Source organism: Heterodontus francisci, chromosome 2, assembly GCF_036365525.1.
Source record: "Heterodontus francisci isolate sHetFra1 chromosome 2, sHetFra1.hap1, whole genome shotgun sequence".
Taxonomy (NCBI): domain Eukaryota; kingdom Metazoa; phylum Chordata; class Chondrichthyes; order Heterodontiformes; family Heterodontidae; genus Heterodontus; species Heterodontus francisci.
Genome location: NC_090372.1, coordinates 109,889,465 through 109,912,052, shown reverse-complemented (window position 1 = coordinate 109,912,052; position 22,588 = coordinate 109,889,465). Strand labels below are relative to the sequence as shown.

The following is a 22,588-nucleotide window of genomic DNA, read 5'->3' as shown; positions in this document are numbered from 1 at the left end:
ACTGTTGGGGAGGGTTTAAACTAAATTGTCAGGGGGCTGTGAACCTGAGAGGGAGGGAAGCAAAACTGATAACTTGTCTGGGGTGTGGGAACCAGGAACAAGTATGACAGAGGAATACCAAGGTGCACAGAATACTGGGGGAGATAGATAGCACGAGAGTAGGGAATAGATTTACACATGGAGGCAGAGGGCATAGCTGAGGTATTAAATGAATACTTTGCATCTGTCTTTACCAAGGAAGAAGATGCAACCCAGGCAATGTTGAAAGAGGAGGTAAGTCAGACATTAGAAGGGTTTCAAATTGATTAAGAGGAAGTATTAGATAGGCTGTCTGTAGTTAAGTGGATAAAACACCAGGACCAGATTAGTTGCATCCAAGGATACTGAGGGAAGTGAGGGTCAAAATCGCAGAAGCACTGGCCAGAATTTTTCAATCTTCCTTCGACTCGGGTGGTGCCAGAAGACTGGAAAATTGCAAACATTACACCCTTGTTCAAAAAAGAGTGTAAAGATAAGCCCAGCAAGTACAGGCCAATCAGTTTAACTTCGGTGGTGGGAAAACTTCTAGAAAAAATAATTCAGAACAAAATCAATAGTCACATGGACAAATGCGAGTTAATTAAGGAAATCCAGCATGGATTTCTTAAGGGAAAATCATGTTTAACTAACTTGCTGGAGTTTTTGAAGAGGTAACAGAGAGAATTGATGTGGTGTACATGGACTTTCAAAAGGCGTTTGATACAGTGCCACACAACAGACTTGTGAGCAAACTTATAGCTCATGGAATAAAAGGGACTGTAGCAACATGGATACAAAATTGACTGAGTGACAGGAATCAAAGAATAGTGGTTAATGGATGTTTTTTGGGCTGGAGGAAGGTTTGTAATGCATTTCCCCAGGGATCAGTGTTGGGACCCTTGCTTTTCCTGGTATATATTAATGACCTAGACCTAGGTGTACAGGGCTCAATTTCAAAGTTTGCAGATGATATGAAACTTGGAAGCTTTGTGAACTGTGAGAATGATAGTGTAGAACTTCAAAAGGACATAGACAAGTTGGTGGAATGGGCAGACAGGTGGCAGATGACGTTCATTGCAGAGAAAAGTGAAGTGATTCATTTTGGTAGGAAGTACATGGAGAGACAATATCGAATAAAGGGTACAATTCTAAAGGGGGTGCAGGAGCAGAGGGACCTAGGTGTATATGTGCATAAGTCATTGAAGGTGGCAGGACAGGTTCAGAGAGCGGTTAATAAAGCATACAGTATCCTGGGCTTTATTAAGGGGCATAGAGTACAAGAACAAGGAAGTTATGTTGAACTTGTATAAGACACTAGTTCGGCCTCAGCTGAAGTATTGCGTCCAATTCTGGGCGCTGCACTTGAGGAAAGACGTGTGAGGGCATTGGAGTGAGTACAGAAAAGATTCACAAGCATGGTTCCAGGGATGAGGAATTTCAGTTATGAAGATAGATTGGAGAAGTTAGGACTGTTTTCCTTGGAGCAGAGAAGGCTGAGAGGTGATTTGGTAGAGGTATTCAAAATCATGAGGGGTCTGGACAGAGTAGGTAGGGAACAACTGTTCCCACTTGTGAAAGGATCGAGAACGAGACAGCACAGATTTAAAGTATTTGGTAAGAGAAGCAAAAGTGAGATGAGGAAAATCTCTTTCACGCAGCGAGTGGTTGAGGTCTGGAATGCACTGCCTGAGAACATGGTGGAGGCAGGTTCAATTGAAGCGTTCAAAAGGGAATTAGACAGTTATATGAAAAGGAAGAATGCAGGGTTATGGGGAGAAGGCAGAGGAATGGAACTGAGGGAGTTGCTCTTTCAGCGAGCCAGTGCGGACATGATGGGCTGAATGGCCTCCTTCTGCACTGTAACAATTGTGTGATTTTCTGATGTTGTTGTCTATCCCTGCCTAGAACCAATGCCTCCTGGAGCAAGTCAGTTTTTTTTTCACTGCCACAACATCTTTCCCTCTTCATACCTTAGCTCAAACATTATTAAGTACATGAAAAGAGAAATGCCAGCTGCTATTTTACACCACTCGCATCCACTGATCATTGAATTTAAGCTTAATTTTGTTCGCTATGAAGTGAGAATATACAGTGTTCAATTCATCCCAACTTTACCCACCTATCTAAATCTTTCTATTTCTATACTTGAGTGCAATGTGACTTCAAATGTACCACATTTAAACCATGCATCGAGATAACATACTTTTAATGGTTTTACAGTTGTCACCTTGATTGAAACTGGTGTGTAGACATGCACTTCCACCCTTGTATATGTGTTTTTTACATTGAGCCATGTGTTATTAAAATAAACTTTATCACAAGTACTGTAATCTGTTTTTCAAACACTAATTTATTTTTTTCTAGTAATTGCCCAGTTGCTGATGTCAAGACGGGAATAACATTAATAAAATTAAAACAGTAAAGTAGCTGGAAGAATGCAGAAGGAATAGTCATGATTTAATAGTAATCAATTTAGAACAGAGAGCTTTTATTTATTCATTCACAGGAAGTGAGCATCACTAGCAAGGCCAGCATGTGTGACCCAACCCTAATAGCTCATGAGAAGGTGGTGATGAGCCACTGCCATGAACCGCTGTAGTTCATGTGGTGTAGGTACACCCATAGTGATGTTAGGAAGGGAGTTCCAGGACTTTGACCCAGTAACAATGATATAGTTCCAAGTCAAGATGGTGTGTGACTTGGAACTTTTAGCTGGTGATGTTCCCATGTGCTTGCTGCCCTTGTTCTTCTAGGTGGTAGAAGTCGTAGGTTTGGAAGATACTGTCAAAGGAGCCTTGGTGAGTTGCTGCAGTGCACTTTGTAGATAGTAGAAACTGCTGCCTCTGCATGGATGGTGGATGGGGTGCAAATCAGGCGGGCTGCTTTGTCCTGGATGGTGTTGAGCTTCTAGAGTGTTTGGCGCTGCACTTCTCTAGACAAGTGCAGAGTATTTCATTGCACTCTTGACTTTTGTCTTGTAGAGGTGGTTAGGCTTTGGGGAATCAGTTACTCGATGCAGAATTCCCTGCTCCTGACCTGCTTTTGTAGCCACAGTATAAGTTTTTGGTCAGTGGTAACCCACCCCCCCTGCCCCCAAGATGTTGATGGTGGGGAATTCAATGATGATAATGCTGTTGAATGCCAACAGGAGATGGTTAGATTCTCTTTTTGGAGATGATCATCATCTGGCACGTGTATGGTGTGAATGTTACTTACCACTCATCATCCCAAGCCTGAATGTTGTCCAGGTCTTTCTGCAAGCAGGAATACTTGCTTATAACCATTTACATTTATAATATTTGCAAATTCTGAAGAAGGATCACTGACCTGAAACGTTAACTCTGCTTCTCTCTCCACAGATGCTGCCAGAGCTGCTGAGTATTTCCAGCATTTCTTGTTTTTATTTCAGATTTCCAGCATCCACAGTATTTTGCTTTTATTTCTACAAGCAGGTATGGATTGCTTCAGTACCTGAGGAATTGAGAATGGTACTGCGATCCTTTGCACTGTTTTCATCTAAATTGTACTGAAGAAAACCCAGCTCAATTGAATGGAAACTCCAGGCCAAGATATCTGCCACTAACTAATGCATCCTGAATGCAATCTTGCTGTGTTTTTTTTTAAAAGTAAAATTAAATGCAGGGTAAATGTATATAAATGGTCACACATGCAGTTTTTACAGAAAAACGGACTGTTGAATAACTCAATTCTGGGAATGCCAGTAAAATCCCAGAATATAATTTTCACAAAATAGATTTTGAAAGTTACTGTAAATCGGTGGCTTTGACATGGCATATGCAACCCCTATTATGAGATAGCAGATCCTCTGACCCACTGCGACAATGTCATGGGAGATCTACTAATATAGTTTAGTTTTTGATGCTTGTGCTGTAACACACATTTTCAGTAAAAACTTTTGAAAGATCAATGCCATGAAATGCAACTTTTTGAGTTTATTACAGCAAAATGAGCATACTATGTTGCCAGTTCAATAATTAATTATCCTATTTTCTACAGACTTCCTGAGTTCAGTTTGCAAGTTGGATTTTTAAAAACTATGTAGGCAGATAATTTGTTTTGATCCATGAATTGTCATTGTAATTTAGTGGCCTTTACAACATCTCACAAAATGCTATTTACAACATCTCACAAAATGCTATTTTTATGTCCGTTGCCTGGAAAATTTTGAGCTATTTATTTGATTCATCTTCGAAAGGATTTTTAAAAAATCAGTACTTGCTTTAGTTCTGAGATAACTTCCGTTTCAGAATGCAAGTAGCTAAAGTCTTTTTAAGGCATGTGGCTGAAGATGTTTGTGCTTGTAATTTAGAAAACAATCTCCAGACAGTGCTGTGAATTGTGTATAACGTTCACCTGGTGTAATGGCACATGAGGCAAATTCTTGAGGTGAAGTTTTGGTATCTCACCGGATTTGTTCTCTTTTTCGGCAGGTTGCTATGGTGTTGATGGAGAAAGTGACTCCATTATGAGTTCTGCCTCTGAAAACTCTACAGAACCCTGGTTCTGTGATGCATGCAAATGTGGATCGACACCCAGTTGTGAGTTGTGCCCCAATGTGGATGGAATTTTTAAAGAGACAGATGCTGGAAGGTTTGTTTCGCGAGTATTTATTTCTTCAATAAAAGAAAAATGACTATTTTAAGTCCTGTGGAGTTGTTGACAGGCTGATTGCATGTGGTTCTTGGAATGTCAGCTTAAGCAGTATCGTAGTTTGTAATGCCCAGAGTGGAAGAGTACCCCACTAGTCATGCATTTGCATTAGGGCTGACAACTATGGTTGGACATATTTCTGGAAGTTTATTCCTGTGACGTCTGAATTCATGATATCTGATCACATATTGCCCGCTGTTTGCAACTGTTTTGCATTTACCTTACAAAATGCATTCACCTTACTATTACAGACATGATGCTGTTACGATGATAGGAGTGGTTTCCCTTAATCATCTCTCAGCTGACTGCAGACAGTGTTTTGATTAGAATTATGTTTAACCTTTGACGAATGACAGGTTTTCTCATAGGTTTATAGAAAGATAAATGTTTATGAACCAAAACCTGAAAATTCACAACTTCACCCACTCACATGGGCGCACACACAAGAACAGATGGAGATTAAAGGATAGCATGTACGTAAGTCTGGTATTTCTAAAAAGAGTTCATTGTGAAACCTTTGTTTTCCTGGGAGGAAAATTTAAATGGTGCAGGCCTGGTTTTTCTTTTCCTAGTTCACTGAAGTCAAACTTGGAAATTTTCAGGTGGACGGATGCTTTGCTGCATCTTTGATTAAATCTCAGTCACAGACTGATGGCAAAAAATTCTGCTACAATTTCTCAGGTCGGGAGTTTCCAAGATCACCTTTCTTCTCTGCCTCAAGATAGTTTTAAAATGGTATTCGAGCAGGGTCTTCCTTGCTGGAATGGATCTCTTGCCGCCTCCTGGCTTCTGTCTTTCTGGCTCAGCAGTGTGTCTTATTAAAACCTCCTTATCAGGGACTTGGTTCTGTCAGGCGACCAAGGTTTCTCTCTCATTGTGTTTTCATAAATGGTTTGATGGTATGACCATTGTTAGGCAATGGATTTGGATGTTGCTGACTTCTATACCATGTTGATAAAGTGATACTTTTTCGCAATTATTATCTTGAGTTTGAGGCTGGAGACTATGGGCTGAATTTTCTGGGGCCAGCAGGGCTCCTGGCGGCAGGCTGAAAAGACAGTGGGAGCCCAACCTCGACCTTTTCGAGCCCCCCGGCGCAATCTTGAGTTGTTCTGGCACTTAAGTGGCCTGCGCCGTGATCCCTGTCCCTTTTAAAGATGTTGATCCCGCCTCCAGGAACTGTCAGAAAATCATGGGGCCGGTAGCTGAGCAGTATTGGCAGCGCTGGGCGCATTAATAGGTCACTTAACGGCCTCAATCGGCCTTTCTGCCCAAAGGCCGTCGTCAGCTAATCCCGCCCCTGACAAAGTCGCTTGGCGACGAGCTGTCTGCCTCCCACCTCCTGTCGCAATTCTGTGGGCCCCTGCCTTCGACCTTATCTTGGGGGTGGGGTGGGGGGGCGGTGGTGGTGGTGGTGGTGGTGGGGTGGATGATGGAGGCCATAAAATCCAGCCGTATGTCTGCAAAGTCATTGTTAGTCCAACTGGTTGAAAAATGTAGCCATTAACATGAAATGGGCCATTAGCATTTCTGATGTTTTCTTCAACACATGACCAGACATGACGTCTGGTTCAGTTCCAGCAGTCACCATGTGTGTTCGCTGTACAGGAGAGGTCAGTTCACCTCTTACTCTATTTTGTCTTGATATGAAAGTGTCCATTTTGGAGTTCAATTCCTCAGTTCATTTTTATAGTTCATAATTGCTCCTTGCGTATGTGTGACACCTTCCCGCAAAAAAGGAAAAAATTAAATTACTTGGTATTTCATTTCTTTTTGTTTTTTTTTACAAAGAAAGAAAAATAAAAACACACGATAGTACACATCTACACTCAATCCTTGCATGCATTCTTCAGATTTAATGTCACTACCCTTCCAGAATTTACTGATGGCGCATTATTTAAATTCTAGAGTGACATTGTTTTTCATGTTATGTGTGTGATTTTTCAAGCTAAATGACTGAAGGAGTAAACTCCATCTGAACAGCCTGGCGTTGTTAACTTTGAATTTCTCTAAGAAGGTTAGTGGATTGTAGTCGGTGTATGTCAGAATTTCCCTGTGTCCGTTATTAACATAGACTTCAAAATGTTGATAGGCTAACAAAAGTTCCAATGCCTCCTTTTTGATGATGGAGTATTTATGCTGATGTTTGTTTATTTTTTTGGAAAAAACAGACAATTGGCCTCTTGATGCCTGAGTCATCTTTCTGGAGTAATACTGCTCCTACTCCTACATTGCTAGCATCAAAGGCACCTTAAAGAATCTATTAAAATTTGGGGCTGCCAATATGAGTTCATTTGTTAAAATCACCTTGAACTTTCCAAAAGCCACCTGGCATTGTTCTGACCATGCTATCTTAACATTTGTTTTAATAGGTTGGTTAAGGGAGCAGCTAGGGTGATGAAGTTGGGAACATATTTTCTGTAGAACCACACATCCCCAGGAATCGCAATATTTCTCTCGGTCTTGAGAATGGGTAAATCTATTGGGGCTTGTACTTTTGCTGCCCTTGGCAATACTCAACCTTGTCCTACAAAATGTCCTAAATAAGGTCACTTTGGTCTTAGCGAATTCGCATTTAACTAAATTGGCCACTAGATTAGCGTTTTGTAAACGCTTAAATAGTGCTTTTAAATAGTTTAGGCAGTCTTCCCAGGTGTCACTATGGACCAATGGGTCATCTGGGTAGATGACATAGTTGTTTAAACCAGCCAGCACATGATTTATCAATCTCCAAAATGTTGCTAGGACATTATTTAAACTGAATGGCATGACTTTACATTGGAATAAGCCATTGGGTGTTATAAGAGTCAAAATATCTACAGCTTGGGTGGTCATGGGGACTTGCCAGTATCCTTTTAATAAGTGATGTAGGCGGAGTTGCCTACTCTGTCAATGCAGTCTTCAATGTGGGGGATCGGGTATGAATCTGTTTGAGTTACTGCATTAACTTTGCAGTAGTCAATGCAGAGACTCTTTTTTGATCCCTCAGGCCTGGGGACTAGTACAATGGGTGAACTCCAGTTGCTTTGATTGGGTTCGAATAGGTCATGGTCTAGCATATACTAGATTTCTTCTTGGACTTGAGCCAATTTATCGGGGGATCAGTCAATATGGGTTTTATTTTATAGATCGTGTCTCTCCTACATCTACATTGTGAATGGTTAAAGAGGTACAATCTGGTTTGTCCCTACAAATTTCCTCAAACTCTCTTAGCAATGTTTTTGGTCCTTTCTTTGCTGCTGTCTCTAGTTTCCTGAAGATTTCTGTGTTGTCCAATTTCACAGTAGGGGTTTCAATCTGAGAACTTTCTGGGTTCCCTTCTTTCCCTAGCTCCTGTTTACTATTGTTTCCACCCTCCACTGTTCTCACTACCTGGCATACATTCACTGCTTTGTTTGGTTCCCGATTGTGCTATTTCTTCAACATATTGATGTGGCACAGTCTTTGTTTCTTTTCTCCGTTTGGGGTTTTAATTAGGTAATTCACTTTACTGATCTTCCCACATAGTACGGGCCACTAAATCTCACTTTCAGCGGGTCGCCCTGTCATGGCAACAGCACGAGAAAAATTTATAGATCAAAGGGAGGAAACCTCATTGTTAAATTACCTAACAGTTTCTTGCATGTGACTTTTTAAAGTCTGTGCTGTGGCAAAAGAGTACCTAAAAGCGCCTCAGCAAAATATGAAAAGACAGGCAGACAGCCATGCTCAGGCATGGACATTTAAATCGGGAGACTGTTAGGTAATTTAACAATGAGGTTTCCTCCCTTTGATCTAGAAATTTTTCTTTGATCAGTTTAAGGGGGCCTCTTACCTCATGCGCATAGATCAATGCAAGTGCACTGAAGCCTGTTGATTCATTGGGCGAATCTCTGGTGGTGAGCAGAAGAAAAGCTAACCCTTTATCCCAATCGTGGGGGTACTCAAAGCAGTAGGCTTTCACCAAGGTTTTCAGGGTTTGGTGGTACCATTCCAGAGCCCCATGTGATTGTGGGTGATATGCTGTGGATTTTAGCTGTTTGATGCCAAGGCTATGCATGACCTCTTTGGAGTACCTGGGACATGAAGTTCAATCCTTGATCTGATTAGATTTCTTTGGGCAGTCTGTGGTGGGTGAGAAACTGAGTCAACCCCTCGACCACGGCTTTGGCTGTAATTTTTCTTAAGGGTGTGGCTTCTGGGATTCAGATGGTCAGATCCATAATTTTTAGGAGGTTTAGGAAACCTGTCCTAGTTTTGGGTAAAGGTCCCACACAATCTACCAGAACTCTGCTGAAGGCTTCTTTGAAAGCAGGAATGGGTATTAGTGGAGCAGGCTTGATTGCAGGTCCTACAAAATCCAACCGCGTCTTTGTGGAGATGAGGCTAATAAAAGTCCTGGCTTATCCAGACCTGGGTCTTTTGGATGCCCACATGCCCAGCCATTGGGATTTCATGGACAGTCTTCAAGATTTCCCTACGATATTTGGGGGGGAGGGTAACTAAAATTTGGTGTCTATTCCTCCTCTGCAGGCCACTGCGGAGGCTTAATTTCCTCATCACTACCCCATTTTTAAAGTAATAGCATTCAGGCACTCTTACTGTCTCTGTCTCAGAACAGGTGGGCTGGACTATTGTTTTTAAATCAGGGTCTGCTTGCTGAGCTTCAATCGGGGAGGATCTACTGTACACTCCTTCTCTCCTAAATCTCCGAAAAGGTTTCAGCCAGCCAGATCTTCTGGGTCATCTGGTTCAGTTACTGGCTCAGCTGTCTCTAGCGGAGCTCGCTTAGCCATGGACCTGGTTACTACACAGTCAAGGAAGGTTCTAGCATCTTCCTCCTGTGACTGTTCCGTTTCTTTGGCCTTATTTGGCTGGTCTAAAACTACCGGGGAGGCGGTCACTCTACCTCCAGCCAAATTATTGTCTAATAGCAAATCTATTCCAGCCAGAGGCAGAGTAGGGACAATCCCTACTGTAACCGGTCCAGAGATTAAGTTGCACTTTTAGTGGACTCAATATAAGGGTACGGGGTTTGTACCCACCTTTAATGTCTTGCACCAAACCTTTGCATTTTCTGAGCTCTCTGGTGGGAAGATCATTCCTTTATCCGGCATTAAGGATTAGGTGGCCCCTGTATCCCTGAGCTGGACAACAGACTTGCTCGTGTCATTAGAGGGTACGGGGACACCTTTCCCTATGAGACAAAATCCTGTAACCCTCAGGAATTTTTTATGTTTCATCCGCACCCATGGTATTCCTAGGGTGGTTAGGGCCACGGTCTGGTCCGCCTTGCCATTTGTTAGGGCACCCTCTTTTTGACTGGCTTGTGAATCCCAACAAAACTCACTGACATCCTCTTTAATTTCCAGCAGTTGGCTTTCACATGCCCTGCTTTACTATAATAGAAACACTATAATAGGAAATCATTCCTGCTCTCTGCATTTTCTTTCCTGACTTGTGGAGGGCCTCCTGCGTTCACTCTTATTTTGCCTTTCACTACCACCCCATCTTCTGTCACTATTCCACTTTCTGTCCTTCCTGGACCTCTGGAGATGATTAGGGAAGGGTCTTCCTTGATAAAAGGGTTTATGCGTAAGCTCATAATCATCTGCCATTACAGCAGCGTCCCTCACCCTTGTAATCCTTTGTTCTTCAGTTTGAATCTGATGGGAAGGCTATTTTTAAAATCCTCTAGTAGAATCACCTCTTGCAAATTCTTATTTGAGGGTTCTGGTCCGGGGGGAGGTAGGAAGAAGTGTCTGAGAGTTGGTGCTCAGCCTCTGCAAGGTAGAGGTCGGTATGCCAGACAACAACAGCACCGCCCTTGACAGCAGGTTTGATCACGATGTCTACCTCCCCCTGGACTATGACCTCACCACTGAACATCAAGCTACTGTCCACAGGACTGTGACGAACCTCATCTCCTCCGGAGATCTTTCCTCTACAGCTTCCAACCTCATAGTCCCACAACCCTGGACAGCCCGCTTCTACCTCCTTCCTAAAATCTACAAACAGGACTGTCCTGGGAGACCCGTCGTTTCAGCCTGTTCCTGGCCCACTGAACTTATTTCTTCCTATCTTGACTCTATCTTTTCTCCTCTGGTCCAGTCTCTTCCCACCTACATCCATGACTCTTCTGATGCCCTACGTCATTTTGACAATTTCCAGTTTCCTGGCCCTAACCGCCGCCTCTTCACCATTGGCGTCCGATCTCTCTGCACCTCCTTCCCCCACCAGGACAGACTGAGTGCTCTCCGCTTCTTCCTTGAACAGATGCCTAACCAGTCCCCATCCACCACCACCCTCCTCCGCCTGGCTGAACTTGTTCTTGCATTGAACAACTTCTCATTCAACTCCACTTACCACCTTCAAATAAAAGGAGATGCTATGAGTACCCACACGAGTCCGAGTTATGCCTGTCTTTTTGTGGGGTATGTCGAACATTCCTTGTTCCAGTCCTACTCAGGCCCTCTCCCCAACTCTTTTTCTGGTACGTTGATGAGTGTATTGGTGCGGTTTCCTGCTCCTGTCCCAAACTTGAAAACTTTATCAACTTTGCTTCCAATTTCCACCCTTCTCTCACCTTTACATGGTCCATCTTCAACACTTCCCTTCCCTTCCTCGACTTCTCTGTCTCCATCTCTGGGGATAGACTTTCTGTTAATATTCATTATAAGCCCACCGACTCCCACAGCTACCTTGAATACACTTCCTCGTAACCCTCCTTCCTGCAAGGACTCCATTCCATTCTCCATCTCCGATACATCTGCTCTGATGATACAACTTTCCTCAACAGCGCTTCTGATATGTCTTCCTTTTTCCTCAACTGAGGATTTCCGCCCCCCCCCCCCCCCCCCCCACTGTGGTTGAGGATCCTCAACAATGTCAGACCCGTTTCCCGCACTTCTGCTCTCAACTCTTCCCCTTCCTTCCAGAACCGTGACAGGGATCCCCCTGTCCTCACTTTCCAACTCACCAGCCTCCACATCCAAAGGATCATCATCCACCATTTCCACCGCCTCTAGCGTGATGCGACCACCAAACGCATCTTCCCCTCCCCTGTCAGCATTCCGAAGGGATTGTTCCCTCCATAACACCCTGGTCGACTCCTCCATTACCACCAACACCTCCACCCCTTCCCACGGCACATCCCCATGCAATCGCAGGAAGTGTAATATCTGACCTTTTAACCTCCTCCCTCCTCACTATCCAAGGCTCCAAACACTCCTTTCAGGTGAAGCTGAGATTTACTTGTACTTTCAATTTAGTATACTGTATTCGCTGCTCACAATACGGTTTCCTCTACACTGGGGAGACCAAAAGCAGGTTGGGTGACTGCTTTGTGGAACACCTCCACTCAGTCCAAAAACTGGGCCCTGAGCTTCCGGTTGCTTGCCATTTCAACATGCCCTTCCTGCTTTCATGCCCTCAACTCTGTCCTGGGCTTGCTGCAGTGTTCCAACGAACATCGACGCAAGCTCGAGAAATAGCACTTTAATTCTGACTAGGCACGCTACAGCCTACTAAAGGCCTGCTCGGGTATACAATTTAAACCCGACCCGACTACATCTAACCCAAACCCGCCCCGGGCCCGAGTCCTTTGGTTTTTTTTCCTGTACCCGACCCGATTAGACTACTGGAAATTAATGACACTTACTCTTACTTTTACTTCCCTTTCCCTCCCTGACCAAAAGACAGCACTGCCACTGTGTCCGACCCGGCCTGACCCGACCGGAGCCCAAATGCCGGACCCGGAAGAGCGATCTGACCCGACCCAAACCCGACCCATGTCGGGTCCTGTCTGGGTTGGGTAGCCATGCTCTACAGCCTACCGGACTGAACATTGAGTTCAATATTAGGAACATAAGAACATAAGAAATAGGAGCCGGAGTAGACCATTCGGCCCCTCAAGGCTGCCCCGCCATTCAATAAAATCACGGCTGATCTGCCCCAGACCTGAACTCCCCTTTCGTGCTAACTCCTCATAGCCCTCAACTCCCTGATATTTCAAAAATCTATCTACCTCCTCTTTAAATACTTTCAGTAATCTAGCCTCCACAACTGTCTGGGGTAGAGAATTCCAGACATTCACTACCCTCTGAGAGAAGAAATTCCTTTGCATCTCAGTTTTAAATGAGTGTCCCCTTATTCTGTAACTGTCCCCTAGTTCGAGAATCCCCCACTAGTGGAAACATCTTCTCAACATCTACCCTGTCAAGCCCCCTCAGAATCTTGTATGTTTCAATAACATCACCCCTCATTCTTCTAAACTCTAATGAATAAAGGCCTAACCTATTTAGCCGTTCTTGATAAGTCAACCCCTTCATCTCAGGAATCAGCCGAATGAATCTCTTTTGAACTGCCTCCAATGCCAGTATATCCTTTCTTAAATACGGGGACCAAAACTGTACACAGTACTCAAGGTGCGGCCTCGCCAGCACGCTGTACAGTTGTAACAAGACTTCCCTATTTTTAAACTCCAACCCCCTAGCAATAAAGGCCAAAATTCCATTTACCTTCTTAATTACTTGCTGCACCTGCATGCTAACTTTTTGTGTTTCATGCACAAGAACACCCAAATCCCTCTGTGATGTACTTTTTTGGAGTCTCTCTCCATTTAAATAGTCTACCTTTTGATTCTTCCTGCCAAAGTGCATGACCTCACACTTTCCTACATTGAACTCCAAGTTTTTGCCCGCTCACTCAACCTATTTATATCCCTTTGCAGATTCATTATGTCCTCATCACAACATACCTATTTTTGCATCGTTAGCAAATTTGGATATATTACACTCTGCCCAAGTCATTAATATAGATAGTAAATAATTGAGGCCCTCGGACTGATCCTTGTGGCACTCCACTAGTTACTTCTTTCCAACCTGAAAAAGACCCATTAATCCCGACTCTCTGTCTTCAGTGAGTTAACTAATCCTCAGTCCATGCTAATACATTACCCCGAATACCGTGAGCTCCTATCTTGAGCAATAATCTTTTATGTGGTACCTTATCAAATGCCTTCTGGAAATCCAAAAACACTACATCTGCTGGTTCCCCTTTGTCAACTCTGCTTGTTATATCCTCAAAGAACTCTAGCAAATTTGTCAAACACAATTTCCCTTTCACAAAACCATGTTGACTTTGCTTGATTGCGTTAAGCATTTCTAAATGTTCTGCTATCTCTTCCTTAATAATGGACTCTAGCCTTTTTCCAACGATCGATGTTAGGCTGATTGACCTATAGGTTCCTGCTTTTTGTCTCCCTCCCTTCTTGAACAGGGGAGTCACATTAGCGGTATTCCAACCCTCTGGGACCCTCCCGGAATCCAGTGAGTTCTGGAATATTTCGACCAATGCCTTCACTATCTCTGCAGCTGCTTCCTTTAAAACCCTTGGATGCAGGCCATCAAGTCTTGGTGACTTGTCTGTCTTTAATCCCATTAGTTTGTCAAATACTTTTTCCCTCTTGATAGAGACTGTTAGAAGATCTTTCCTCCCATTAGCTCTTTGCTTATCTGATATTTGTGGGATGTTCATAGTGTCCTCCACCGTGAAGACCAATGCAAAATATTGGTTTAAATTATCTGCCATTTCCCTGTTCCCCGTTATCAATTCTCCATTCACATCCTCCAAAGGTCCCAAGCTCACTTTATCTACTCTTTTTTTATATACCCATAGAAGCTCTTGCTGTTTGTTTTTTATCTTTCTTGGCAATTTACTTTCATAATCAATTTTCTCCCTCTTTATTAGCTTTTTAGTCATCTGCTGGTGGTTCCTAAAAAAAAAAAAATTCCCAATCGTCTGGCCTACCACTAGTTTTTGCCGCTTTGTTTGCCTTAGTTTTTGATTGGATACTTACCTTGACCGCCTTTGTTAACCACGGGTGGTTCATCCTTTTCATCGAGACCTTCTTTTTGACCGGGATAAATTGTTGCTGAGCATTATGAAATATCTGCTTAAATGTCTGCCACTGACCTTCCCCTTAATCTATTTTCCTACCCTGCTTTAGACAACTCTTTCTTCATACCTCCGTGATTGCCCTTGTTTAAGTTGAGAACACTGGTTTGAGACCGGAGTTGCTCGCCCTCAAACTGAATTTGTAATTCTACCATGTTGTGATTGCTACCCCCTAGAGGATCCTTAACTGTGATATCTCTTATTAATCCTACCTGATTAGACATTACTAGATATAAAATAGCCTGTTCCCAGGTAGGTTCTTCAACGTATTGCTCTAAGTAGTAATCCCTGATGCACTCTACAGATTCGACTTCCATGTTCTCTTTGCCAACCTGATTTGTCCAGTCAATATGTAGATTAAAATCACCCATGACAATTGTAGCACTCTTCTTACATGTCTCCATTATTTCCCGATTTATACTTTGTCCTACAATGAGGCAACTCTTCGGGGGCCTATAGACGACTCCCACCTGTGACTTCTTCCCCTTGCTATTCCTTATTTCCACCCAAACGCATTCCACATCAACTATTGCACCTATATCACTGCTCATACTGCAAGTTACCTCACCCCCTTTTCCTTTTTGCCTATTTTTCCAGAATGTTGAATACCCTTGAATATTGAGTTCCCCGTCTTGGTCACCCTGCAACCACTTCTCTGTAATAGCTATGAAGTCATATTCATTTATTTCTATTTGTGCCGTCAACTTATCTATTTTGTTACAAATGCTGTGTGCATTCAGATGAAGAGCCTTAAGCTTTGAATTTTTACCATTTAGTACTCATTCTGGTTCTAATTTCTGTTGCACTCTTCTGCTTGTATTTTCTGCCCCTTCCTGTCACACTTTGATTACCGTTCGCCTCTTCACTACCGCGCACCTCTGCTCTCTTGTTTCTTTTTGATTTTTTTAAACTTCCCTTCAATTGAACCACCCACCCCTCCCCCCACTAACTAGCTCCCCCACTAATTAGTTTCAAGTCCTATCTACAACCCTAGTTATACGATTTGCTGGGACACTGGTCCCAGCATGGTTCAAATGAAGCCCATCCCAATGGAACAACTCTCTCCTTCCCCAGTACTGGTGCCAGTGTCCCATGAATCGGAAGCTATTTCTCCCACGGCAAGTTTGAGCCACGCATTTACCTTTCTAACCTTATTTACCCTAACCCAATTTGCACATGGCTTAGGTAGTAATCCAGCGATTGTTACCTTTTGAGGCTCTGCTTTTTAATTTAGCCCCGAGCTGCTAATAGTCCCTCAGCAGAACTTCTTTCCTAGTCCTACTTCTGTCGTTGGTACCTACGCGGACCACGACAACTGGATTCTTCCCCTCCCACTCCAAGTTCCTCTCCAGCCCAGAAGAGATGTCCTAAACCTTGGCACCAGGTAGGCAACGCAGCCTTCAGGACTCCCTGTCTTTGCTGCAGAGAACAGTATCTATTCCCCTAATTATGCTATACCCTATTACTACTACATTTCTCTTTTCTCCACCCTTTTCCCCCCCCATCCCCTCACACAGAATTTCAGAGCATGACTGGCCCTTTTTCAATTTTTATTTTAATTTATTTTGTTTCATCTTTTGCTTTCACCATGTGCCTGCCTTCTGTTTTTTTCATGTTTGTGTTTTTGGCTAGGGCTGCTCATTATTCTGTCATTAACACTCTCTCTGCACTAATGCTTTGTCTTTCATCGCACCATTAGCACACTTTCTTTGCCTTTGTCCCATGACCTTGTCAGTTAATCTCTCCAGTCCTCTGTCCTATCACACATCTTTCCTTTTGTTTTCTTCCTCCACCACTACCCCACCCCCACGTTCCTTGTTTAAAATCTATTACATTTCTAACCTTTGCCAGTTCTGATGAAAGTTACTGACCTGAAATGTTAACTCTGCTTCTCTCTCCACCAGGGGTGTGCGACCAAGCACAATTGCTCTTTGAAAGTGCCAACACAGGCTTGACAGGCCAAATGGTGGCCTCCTGTGCTGTAAGTTTCAATGATTCTGAGTAATTTCAGTAACCACCTGTGCATTTTCTTTTCAGGTGGGTTCATGTTGTTTGTGCCCTTTACGTCCCTGGTGTGGCATTTGGAGATATAGACAAACTTCGTCCTGTTACTCTTACAGAAATGAACTATTCAAAATATGGTGCCAAGGTAAGATTCTGTGTGACAATGAAAATGTTCTTGATTTTATTTGAGCATCTGATAAAAGGCTTATGAGACAAACAGATTGGAAATAAGCAGATTAAAAACTTAATAAAATTAGATTTAAAAAAAGCTCTTGGGGCAGTCACCAGAGATTTCTACTAAGTTTAGCTTTGCATAATTAAAAATGTGATTAGGTATTTTGTATAAAATATACATTGTATAACTGCTCCAAGAATATAGATGGAAAATTTGGGGCAAACCAGTAGCAGAGCACAATAATGGTCTTATGAAGATTTTCTCTTTGTTGAGTGCCATTTATAATTTGCATTGGTTTAATTTGCAGCCTTACACCTGTGCTGCCTATTTGTGCCCTTTAATTCTCAGCCTAACACTATGCTGAAACATTGCAAGTTTGAGGGGCAACTATGCTTACAGGCTGCTATTGGGTGTGATGCCTTGTTCAGATAGTTGAGTAGGGACAATAATATCTGGAGCCACATCCAATGATGCAGTAGCTGCAAGCATCTGCCCAATCTCTGGCATTTCTACTGTGCTTCCATTATAAAATCAGTACCACAGCATTAACGGAAGTATAAATGTAAAAGATAATGAGCAGGACAAAATAAGGGGTAAATCAAACCTATGCCATCCCAATATAATGCAACCAACATGCACCATTAAATCTATTCCCCGACTCTGTCACAGTGTTAAGAGGGACAGAAAAACTGAAGGGAAAACGCTAAGCCAGTTTATGGAAAAGAATGTACAAGGAAATCCCCTGTGATTTCCACAAGCAATCAGGTAAGCTCCATAGGAATAGGAATAAGTTATTCAGTCCTTCAAACCATTCAGTCAAATCATGGCTGATCTGTACCTCAGGTTTGTCTATGGGCGAGATTTTAACTCATTCAAAACCCAACCATTTGCATCGAGTTAAAATTGGACCCTATAATCTCTTGACACTCCTATTTAAGAAAAATGTCAGTCTTGAAAAGGTGTCCAGAGCTTTTTGGGTGGTAGAGTTCCAAACTTCCACTATGCTTTGTGTGGAAAATGTGCTTCCTCGTTTCATTCCTAAATGATTTAGCTCTAATTCTAAGATTATGCCCCCTGTGCCTGATTCCCCCACCAGAGGAAATAGTTTCTCTATCTAGTATTCAAAGAAGAGCCGGGGTGTTCTCCCCAGTGTCCTAGCTAATATTTATCCTTCAACCAACACCAAAAATAGATTACTGTCTCATTTCTTTTTGTGAGACAATGTTGTGCACAAAATTGGCTGCCACATTAGCTACATACAACAGTGACTCCACTCCATAAGTACTTTATTGACTGTAAAGTGCTTTGAGATGTCCTGAAGTTTTGAAGGATGCCATATAAACGCAAGTCTTTTTTCTTTAGACCACTCTCTATTCCTTCATCTAATTCATTGATAATCATAGAAATCATGGAAATTTACGGAAAGAGACCATTTGGCCCATTGTGTCTCTGTTGGCCAACAAGTAGCCATCCTACCTTATCCCACTTTCCAGCTCTTGGTCCGTAGCCTTGTAGGTTACGGCACTTCAAATGCATATCCAAGTACTTTTTAAATGTTATGACGGTTTCTGTCTCTCCCACCCTTTCAGGCAGTGAGTTCCAGATCCCCACCACCCTTTGGGTGAAAAAAGTTCCCCTCGAATTCCCTCTAAACCTCCTACCTCTTAACCTAAATCTATGCTGCCTGGTCATGGATCCGTCAACCAGGGGATATAGGGCCTTCCTATCCACTCTATTTAGAAATATCTGTAAATATAGTGAAAATATGAGGCCCCAGTGCGGATCCCTAGCGAACACTACAAGTCATGCTTGGCACATGATTTCTGCTGAATCGTTCAAGCTCGCTTATTCTCCAATGCTTGGAGGATTTCCCTACTGATTTTCTTTTCTTGCTTGTTCAGGAGTGCAGTTTATGTGAAGACATACGATTTGCTCGAACTGGAGTATGTATCAGTTGTGATGCTGGCATGTGCAGAGCATATTTCCATGTGACTTGTGCTCAGAGAGAAGGGCTACTTTCCGAAGCAGCTGCTGAAGAGGTAAACCCACATTTACAACTCGTTCTGCTTCCTGCTTTTGTCCCTCCTTTTTTGAATAGCTGTTATATTCAAATAAATTACATTTTTTAATCTAAAGTCAACTTAAAGACTCTTGACAGTTTTAAACTTTTTATTTTATTGGCTGCTCTTTGTCATGTGCAATATAATTTCAGTGCACTCACGAGACCATTTTCCATCTTAAGTAGTCAAGCCCACTTCAGAATTTGAAGCACCATACCTACATGTGTTTAATTTTATATTTAGTGGTTCTCTGTATCGGACTTGATGTTGAAGTGATGCTGCCTTTGTGTATGCATGTGCATGCTTGTGTCTAATTGTATAGGAGTGCAATCAAACTATCTAATCTGCCTCAGTAATTTTCAGCAAATTATTACATCAATGTTAAGAGAAAGCTCCATTCTTTTTTTTTTTAAAAAGAGGATAGCTATGGAGCATGAGACTTCTTCAATTTTATTCTAGCAAGTTGCAAACAGTGCTTCTTCATTGGACGTGGAATAAATTGTATACATAACATAAGAATTAGGAGCAGGAGTAGGCCATTCGGCCCCTCGAGTTTGCTCTGACATTCAGTTACATCATGGCTGACCTGATTGTGGCCTTAACTCCACTTTCCTGCCTACCCCCCATAACCCTTGACTACCTTGTCAATCAAAAATCTGTCTAACTCTAGCTTGAATCGCCTCCACAGCTCACTGGGGAAGAAATTTCTCTTCATCTCTGTTTTAAATGGGAGTCAGCTTAATTTGAACCCCCTAGTTCTAGATTTCTTCCACTAGAGGAAATATCCTCTCAGCATCTATCCTGTCGAGCCCCCTCAGAATCTTATGTTTCAATAAGATCACCTCTCAATCTTCTAAACATCAATGAGTATAGGCTCAACTTTTCCTCATAAGACAAACCCCTCATCCCAGGAATCAGCCCAGTGAACCTTCTCTGAACTGCTTCCAATGCAAGCATGTCCCTCCTTAAATAAGATGACGAGAACTGTACACAGTACTCCAGGTGCGGTCTCACCAATGCCTGTACAGTTGTAGCAAGACTTTGCTACTTTTATACTCCATCCTCCATGCATTAAAGGCCAACATTCCATTTGCCTTCCTAATTACTTGCTGTACCAGCATGTTGGCTTTTTGTAATTCATGTACAAGAATGCCCAGATCCCTCTGTACTGCAGCGTTCTGTAGTGTATCTCCATGTAAATAATCTGCTTTTCCATTCTTCCCACCAAAGTGGACAACCTAACATTTTCCCACCTTGTACTCCATCTTCCTCAAAAGGCGTTGGAGCAGAGTCTTTGAATATTTTTAAGGTAGAGGTAGATAAATTCTTGATAAGCAAGAGGGTGAAAGGTTATCGGGGGTAGGTAGGAATATGGAGCAATCAGTTCAGCCATGAACTTATTGAATGGCGGAGCAGGCTCCTAATTCGTATGTTTGTATATCTGCCAAATTTTTGCCCACTCACTTAACCTGTCTATATCCCTTTGCAGACTGTTTGTGTCCTCCTCACAACTTGCTTTCCTACCTATCTTCGTATCATCAGCAAATTTGGCTACAATGCACTCTGTCCCTTCATTCAACTTATTAATATTGATTGTAAATAGTTGAGGCCCCAGCCCTGATCGGTGTGGCACTCCACTAGTTACATTTGCCATCCTGAAAATGACCCACTTATTGCAAATCTGTTTCCTGTTTGTTAGCCAGTCCTCTATCCATGCTAATATATCACTCCCAACACCATGAGCTCCTATCTTGTGTTGTGACCTTTCCTGTGGCACCTTATTGAAATACGCTACATCTGCTGGTTCCCCTTTATCCCCCCTGCTTGATACAAGCTCAAAGAACTTTAATAAATTTGTCAAACAAAATTTCCCTTTCATAAGACCATGTTGATTCTGCCTGATTGTATTGTGATTTCCTAGGTGTCCGGCTACTACCTCTTCAATAATGGATTCTAGCATTTTCCCAATGGCAGATGTTAGGCTAACTGGCCTATAGTTTCCTGCTTTCTGTCTCTCTCCTTTCTTGAACAGAGGTGTTACATTTGTGGTTTTCAATCCGCTGGGACCTTTCCAGAATCCAGGGAATTTCAAAAGATTGCAACCAATACATTTACTATCTATTCAGCCACTTCCTTTAAGACCTTCAAATGCAGGCCATCAGGTCCAGAGGACTTTTCAGCCTTTCATCCCAATAGTATTCCCATTACTTTTTGTCCAGTTCTGATTGGTTGGCACATGAATTCTGATTGTTAGAGGCGTTGCCATGGAGAATGCACCAGTTTGCGGTGACTGACAGTTAACTGCCAAGCTTTGTTTGAAATTTAAACCAGGCAGTTTGGCTCTGGTCAAGGCATTGCCCTGAGGAATGAACCAGCGAAGGCTGTCACTTATTTTGTTTAGCTGAAACAGCTGCAATGTTTGTACATGTTCTTCCTGTCTGCAAAGAACAGGGCCCTGTGTATTAATATATGTAGCTTCCAGTATGTGAAAATGCGCCACATTGCGAGCCCTACTGACAATCTTAAATTGGTTGTCAGCGTAATTCTTGGCACACTGAGGATTATTTAGCCAATGTTGTCCAATCGCGGAATCACATCTAATGTCAGACACTGTGTTTAGAGTTTTGCAAGCACGGACTAGATGAGTACAGCTTGTACCTTGCCTGTTACGAACAGCGGAAGGGACATGTTTGATACAATTCGCCAGTCTTTGGGACGTACGACCTATATACCTAGTATCACACTGGCATTGAAATTCATATATCACATTATTCAGTTGTGTGATAGGCAGGACATCGAATGAACTTGCACAATCATTGCGCCTGTTTCAGCTAAACAAAATAATGACAGTCATTCGCTGGTTCTGTCTTCAGGACAATGCCATGATTAGTCACAGTCAGGCTACCTGGTTTAAATTTCAAACAAAGCTTGGTAGTTAACTGTCAGTCAACGTAAACTGGTGTTGTTTTCCCTTGCATTGGTATTCTTGTGGATTGTCCTGATGAGTGCAAGACGAAAAGCTTCAACAAAATGTCTCTATTTTCAGCAATACTCAGGTTCTGTACTACCAAACGACTACCCTTAACTTCCTTACTTAGCCACGGATAGTGCACCCTTATGGTAGAGTCTTTCTCAATGCAATATATCTTTGTTGAGAGTTATGAAATATCTTGTCACGCACATCGAAGTACGATGATATTCACGGACTAACTCTGACGAGTTATGAAACAACAGACTTTGTCTTTTTAAAATAAAAGGTTAATTTTTTTAAAAAGTGAACAGTGGTCTTAAGTGGCTGCCGAAGAAAAAGGGATTGGCCTTTTGTGTATACAAACAGTCTGCCAAAGACAAAGGGCAAATCTTCAAAGCCCAAAGGTGATAAGGAAACCCATCTTACACCTATCCTAGAAATATTCCAGAATTGAATGTCATCTTCTAAAACAAAGTAGGTGTGAAATAGCCATGCCCCGGGCCATCGTGCAATCATCATGGGGAAGAAACCAGAATGTCTCCTAACAGGAGGTGAGAAGTGACCCCGTTTTACCTTTTTTTAAAAAAAAGACAGCCAGAGAGAGAGTGGGTCTGACCCAGAAGGTGAAACTACTTGTAACAGCTGGCATTCCAACAAACAAGAAAGCACATACCCTGCTGAAAAAAAATTGACATCAGCATTATACAGCAGAGAGAGCTGGAAGTGACCCACCCTCTTCAACAGAACCTTCAA

General features: G+C 42.5%; 1 protein-coding gene across 5 annotated transcripts in view; it reads left to right on the top strand.

Moving 5' to 3' along the window:
- The window catches only part of phf14 (PHD finger protein 14), a 360,384-nt gene that overhangs the window by 107,121 nt on the left and 230,675 nt on the right, over nucleotides 1-22,588 (top strand). For all 5 annotated transcript variants that reach the window (XM_068009622.1, XM_068009587.1, XM_068009597.1 and 2 more), the window contains exons 5-7: nucleotides 4,470-4,629; nucleotides 16,663-16,774; nucleotides 18,706-18,843. In XM_068009622.1, coding sequence (XP_067865723.1) covers nucleotides 4,470-4,629; nucleotides 16,663-16,774; nucleotides 18,706-18,843 — 410 coding nt within the window. The remainder of the gene's footprint in view (nucleotides 1-4,469; nucleotides 4,630-16,662; nucleotides 16,775-18,705; nucleotides 18,844-22,588) is intronic.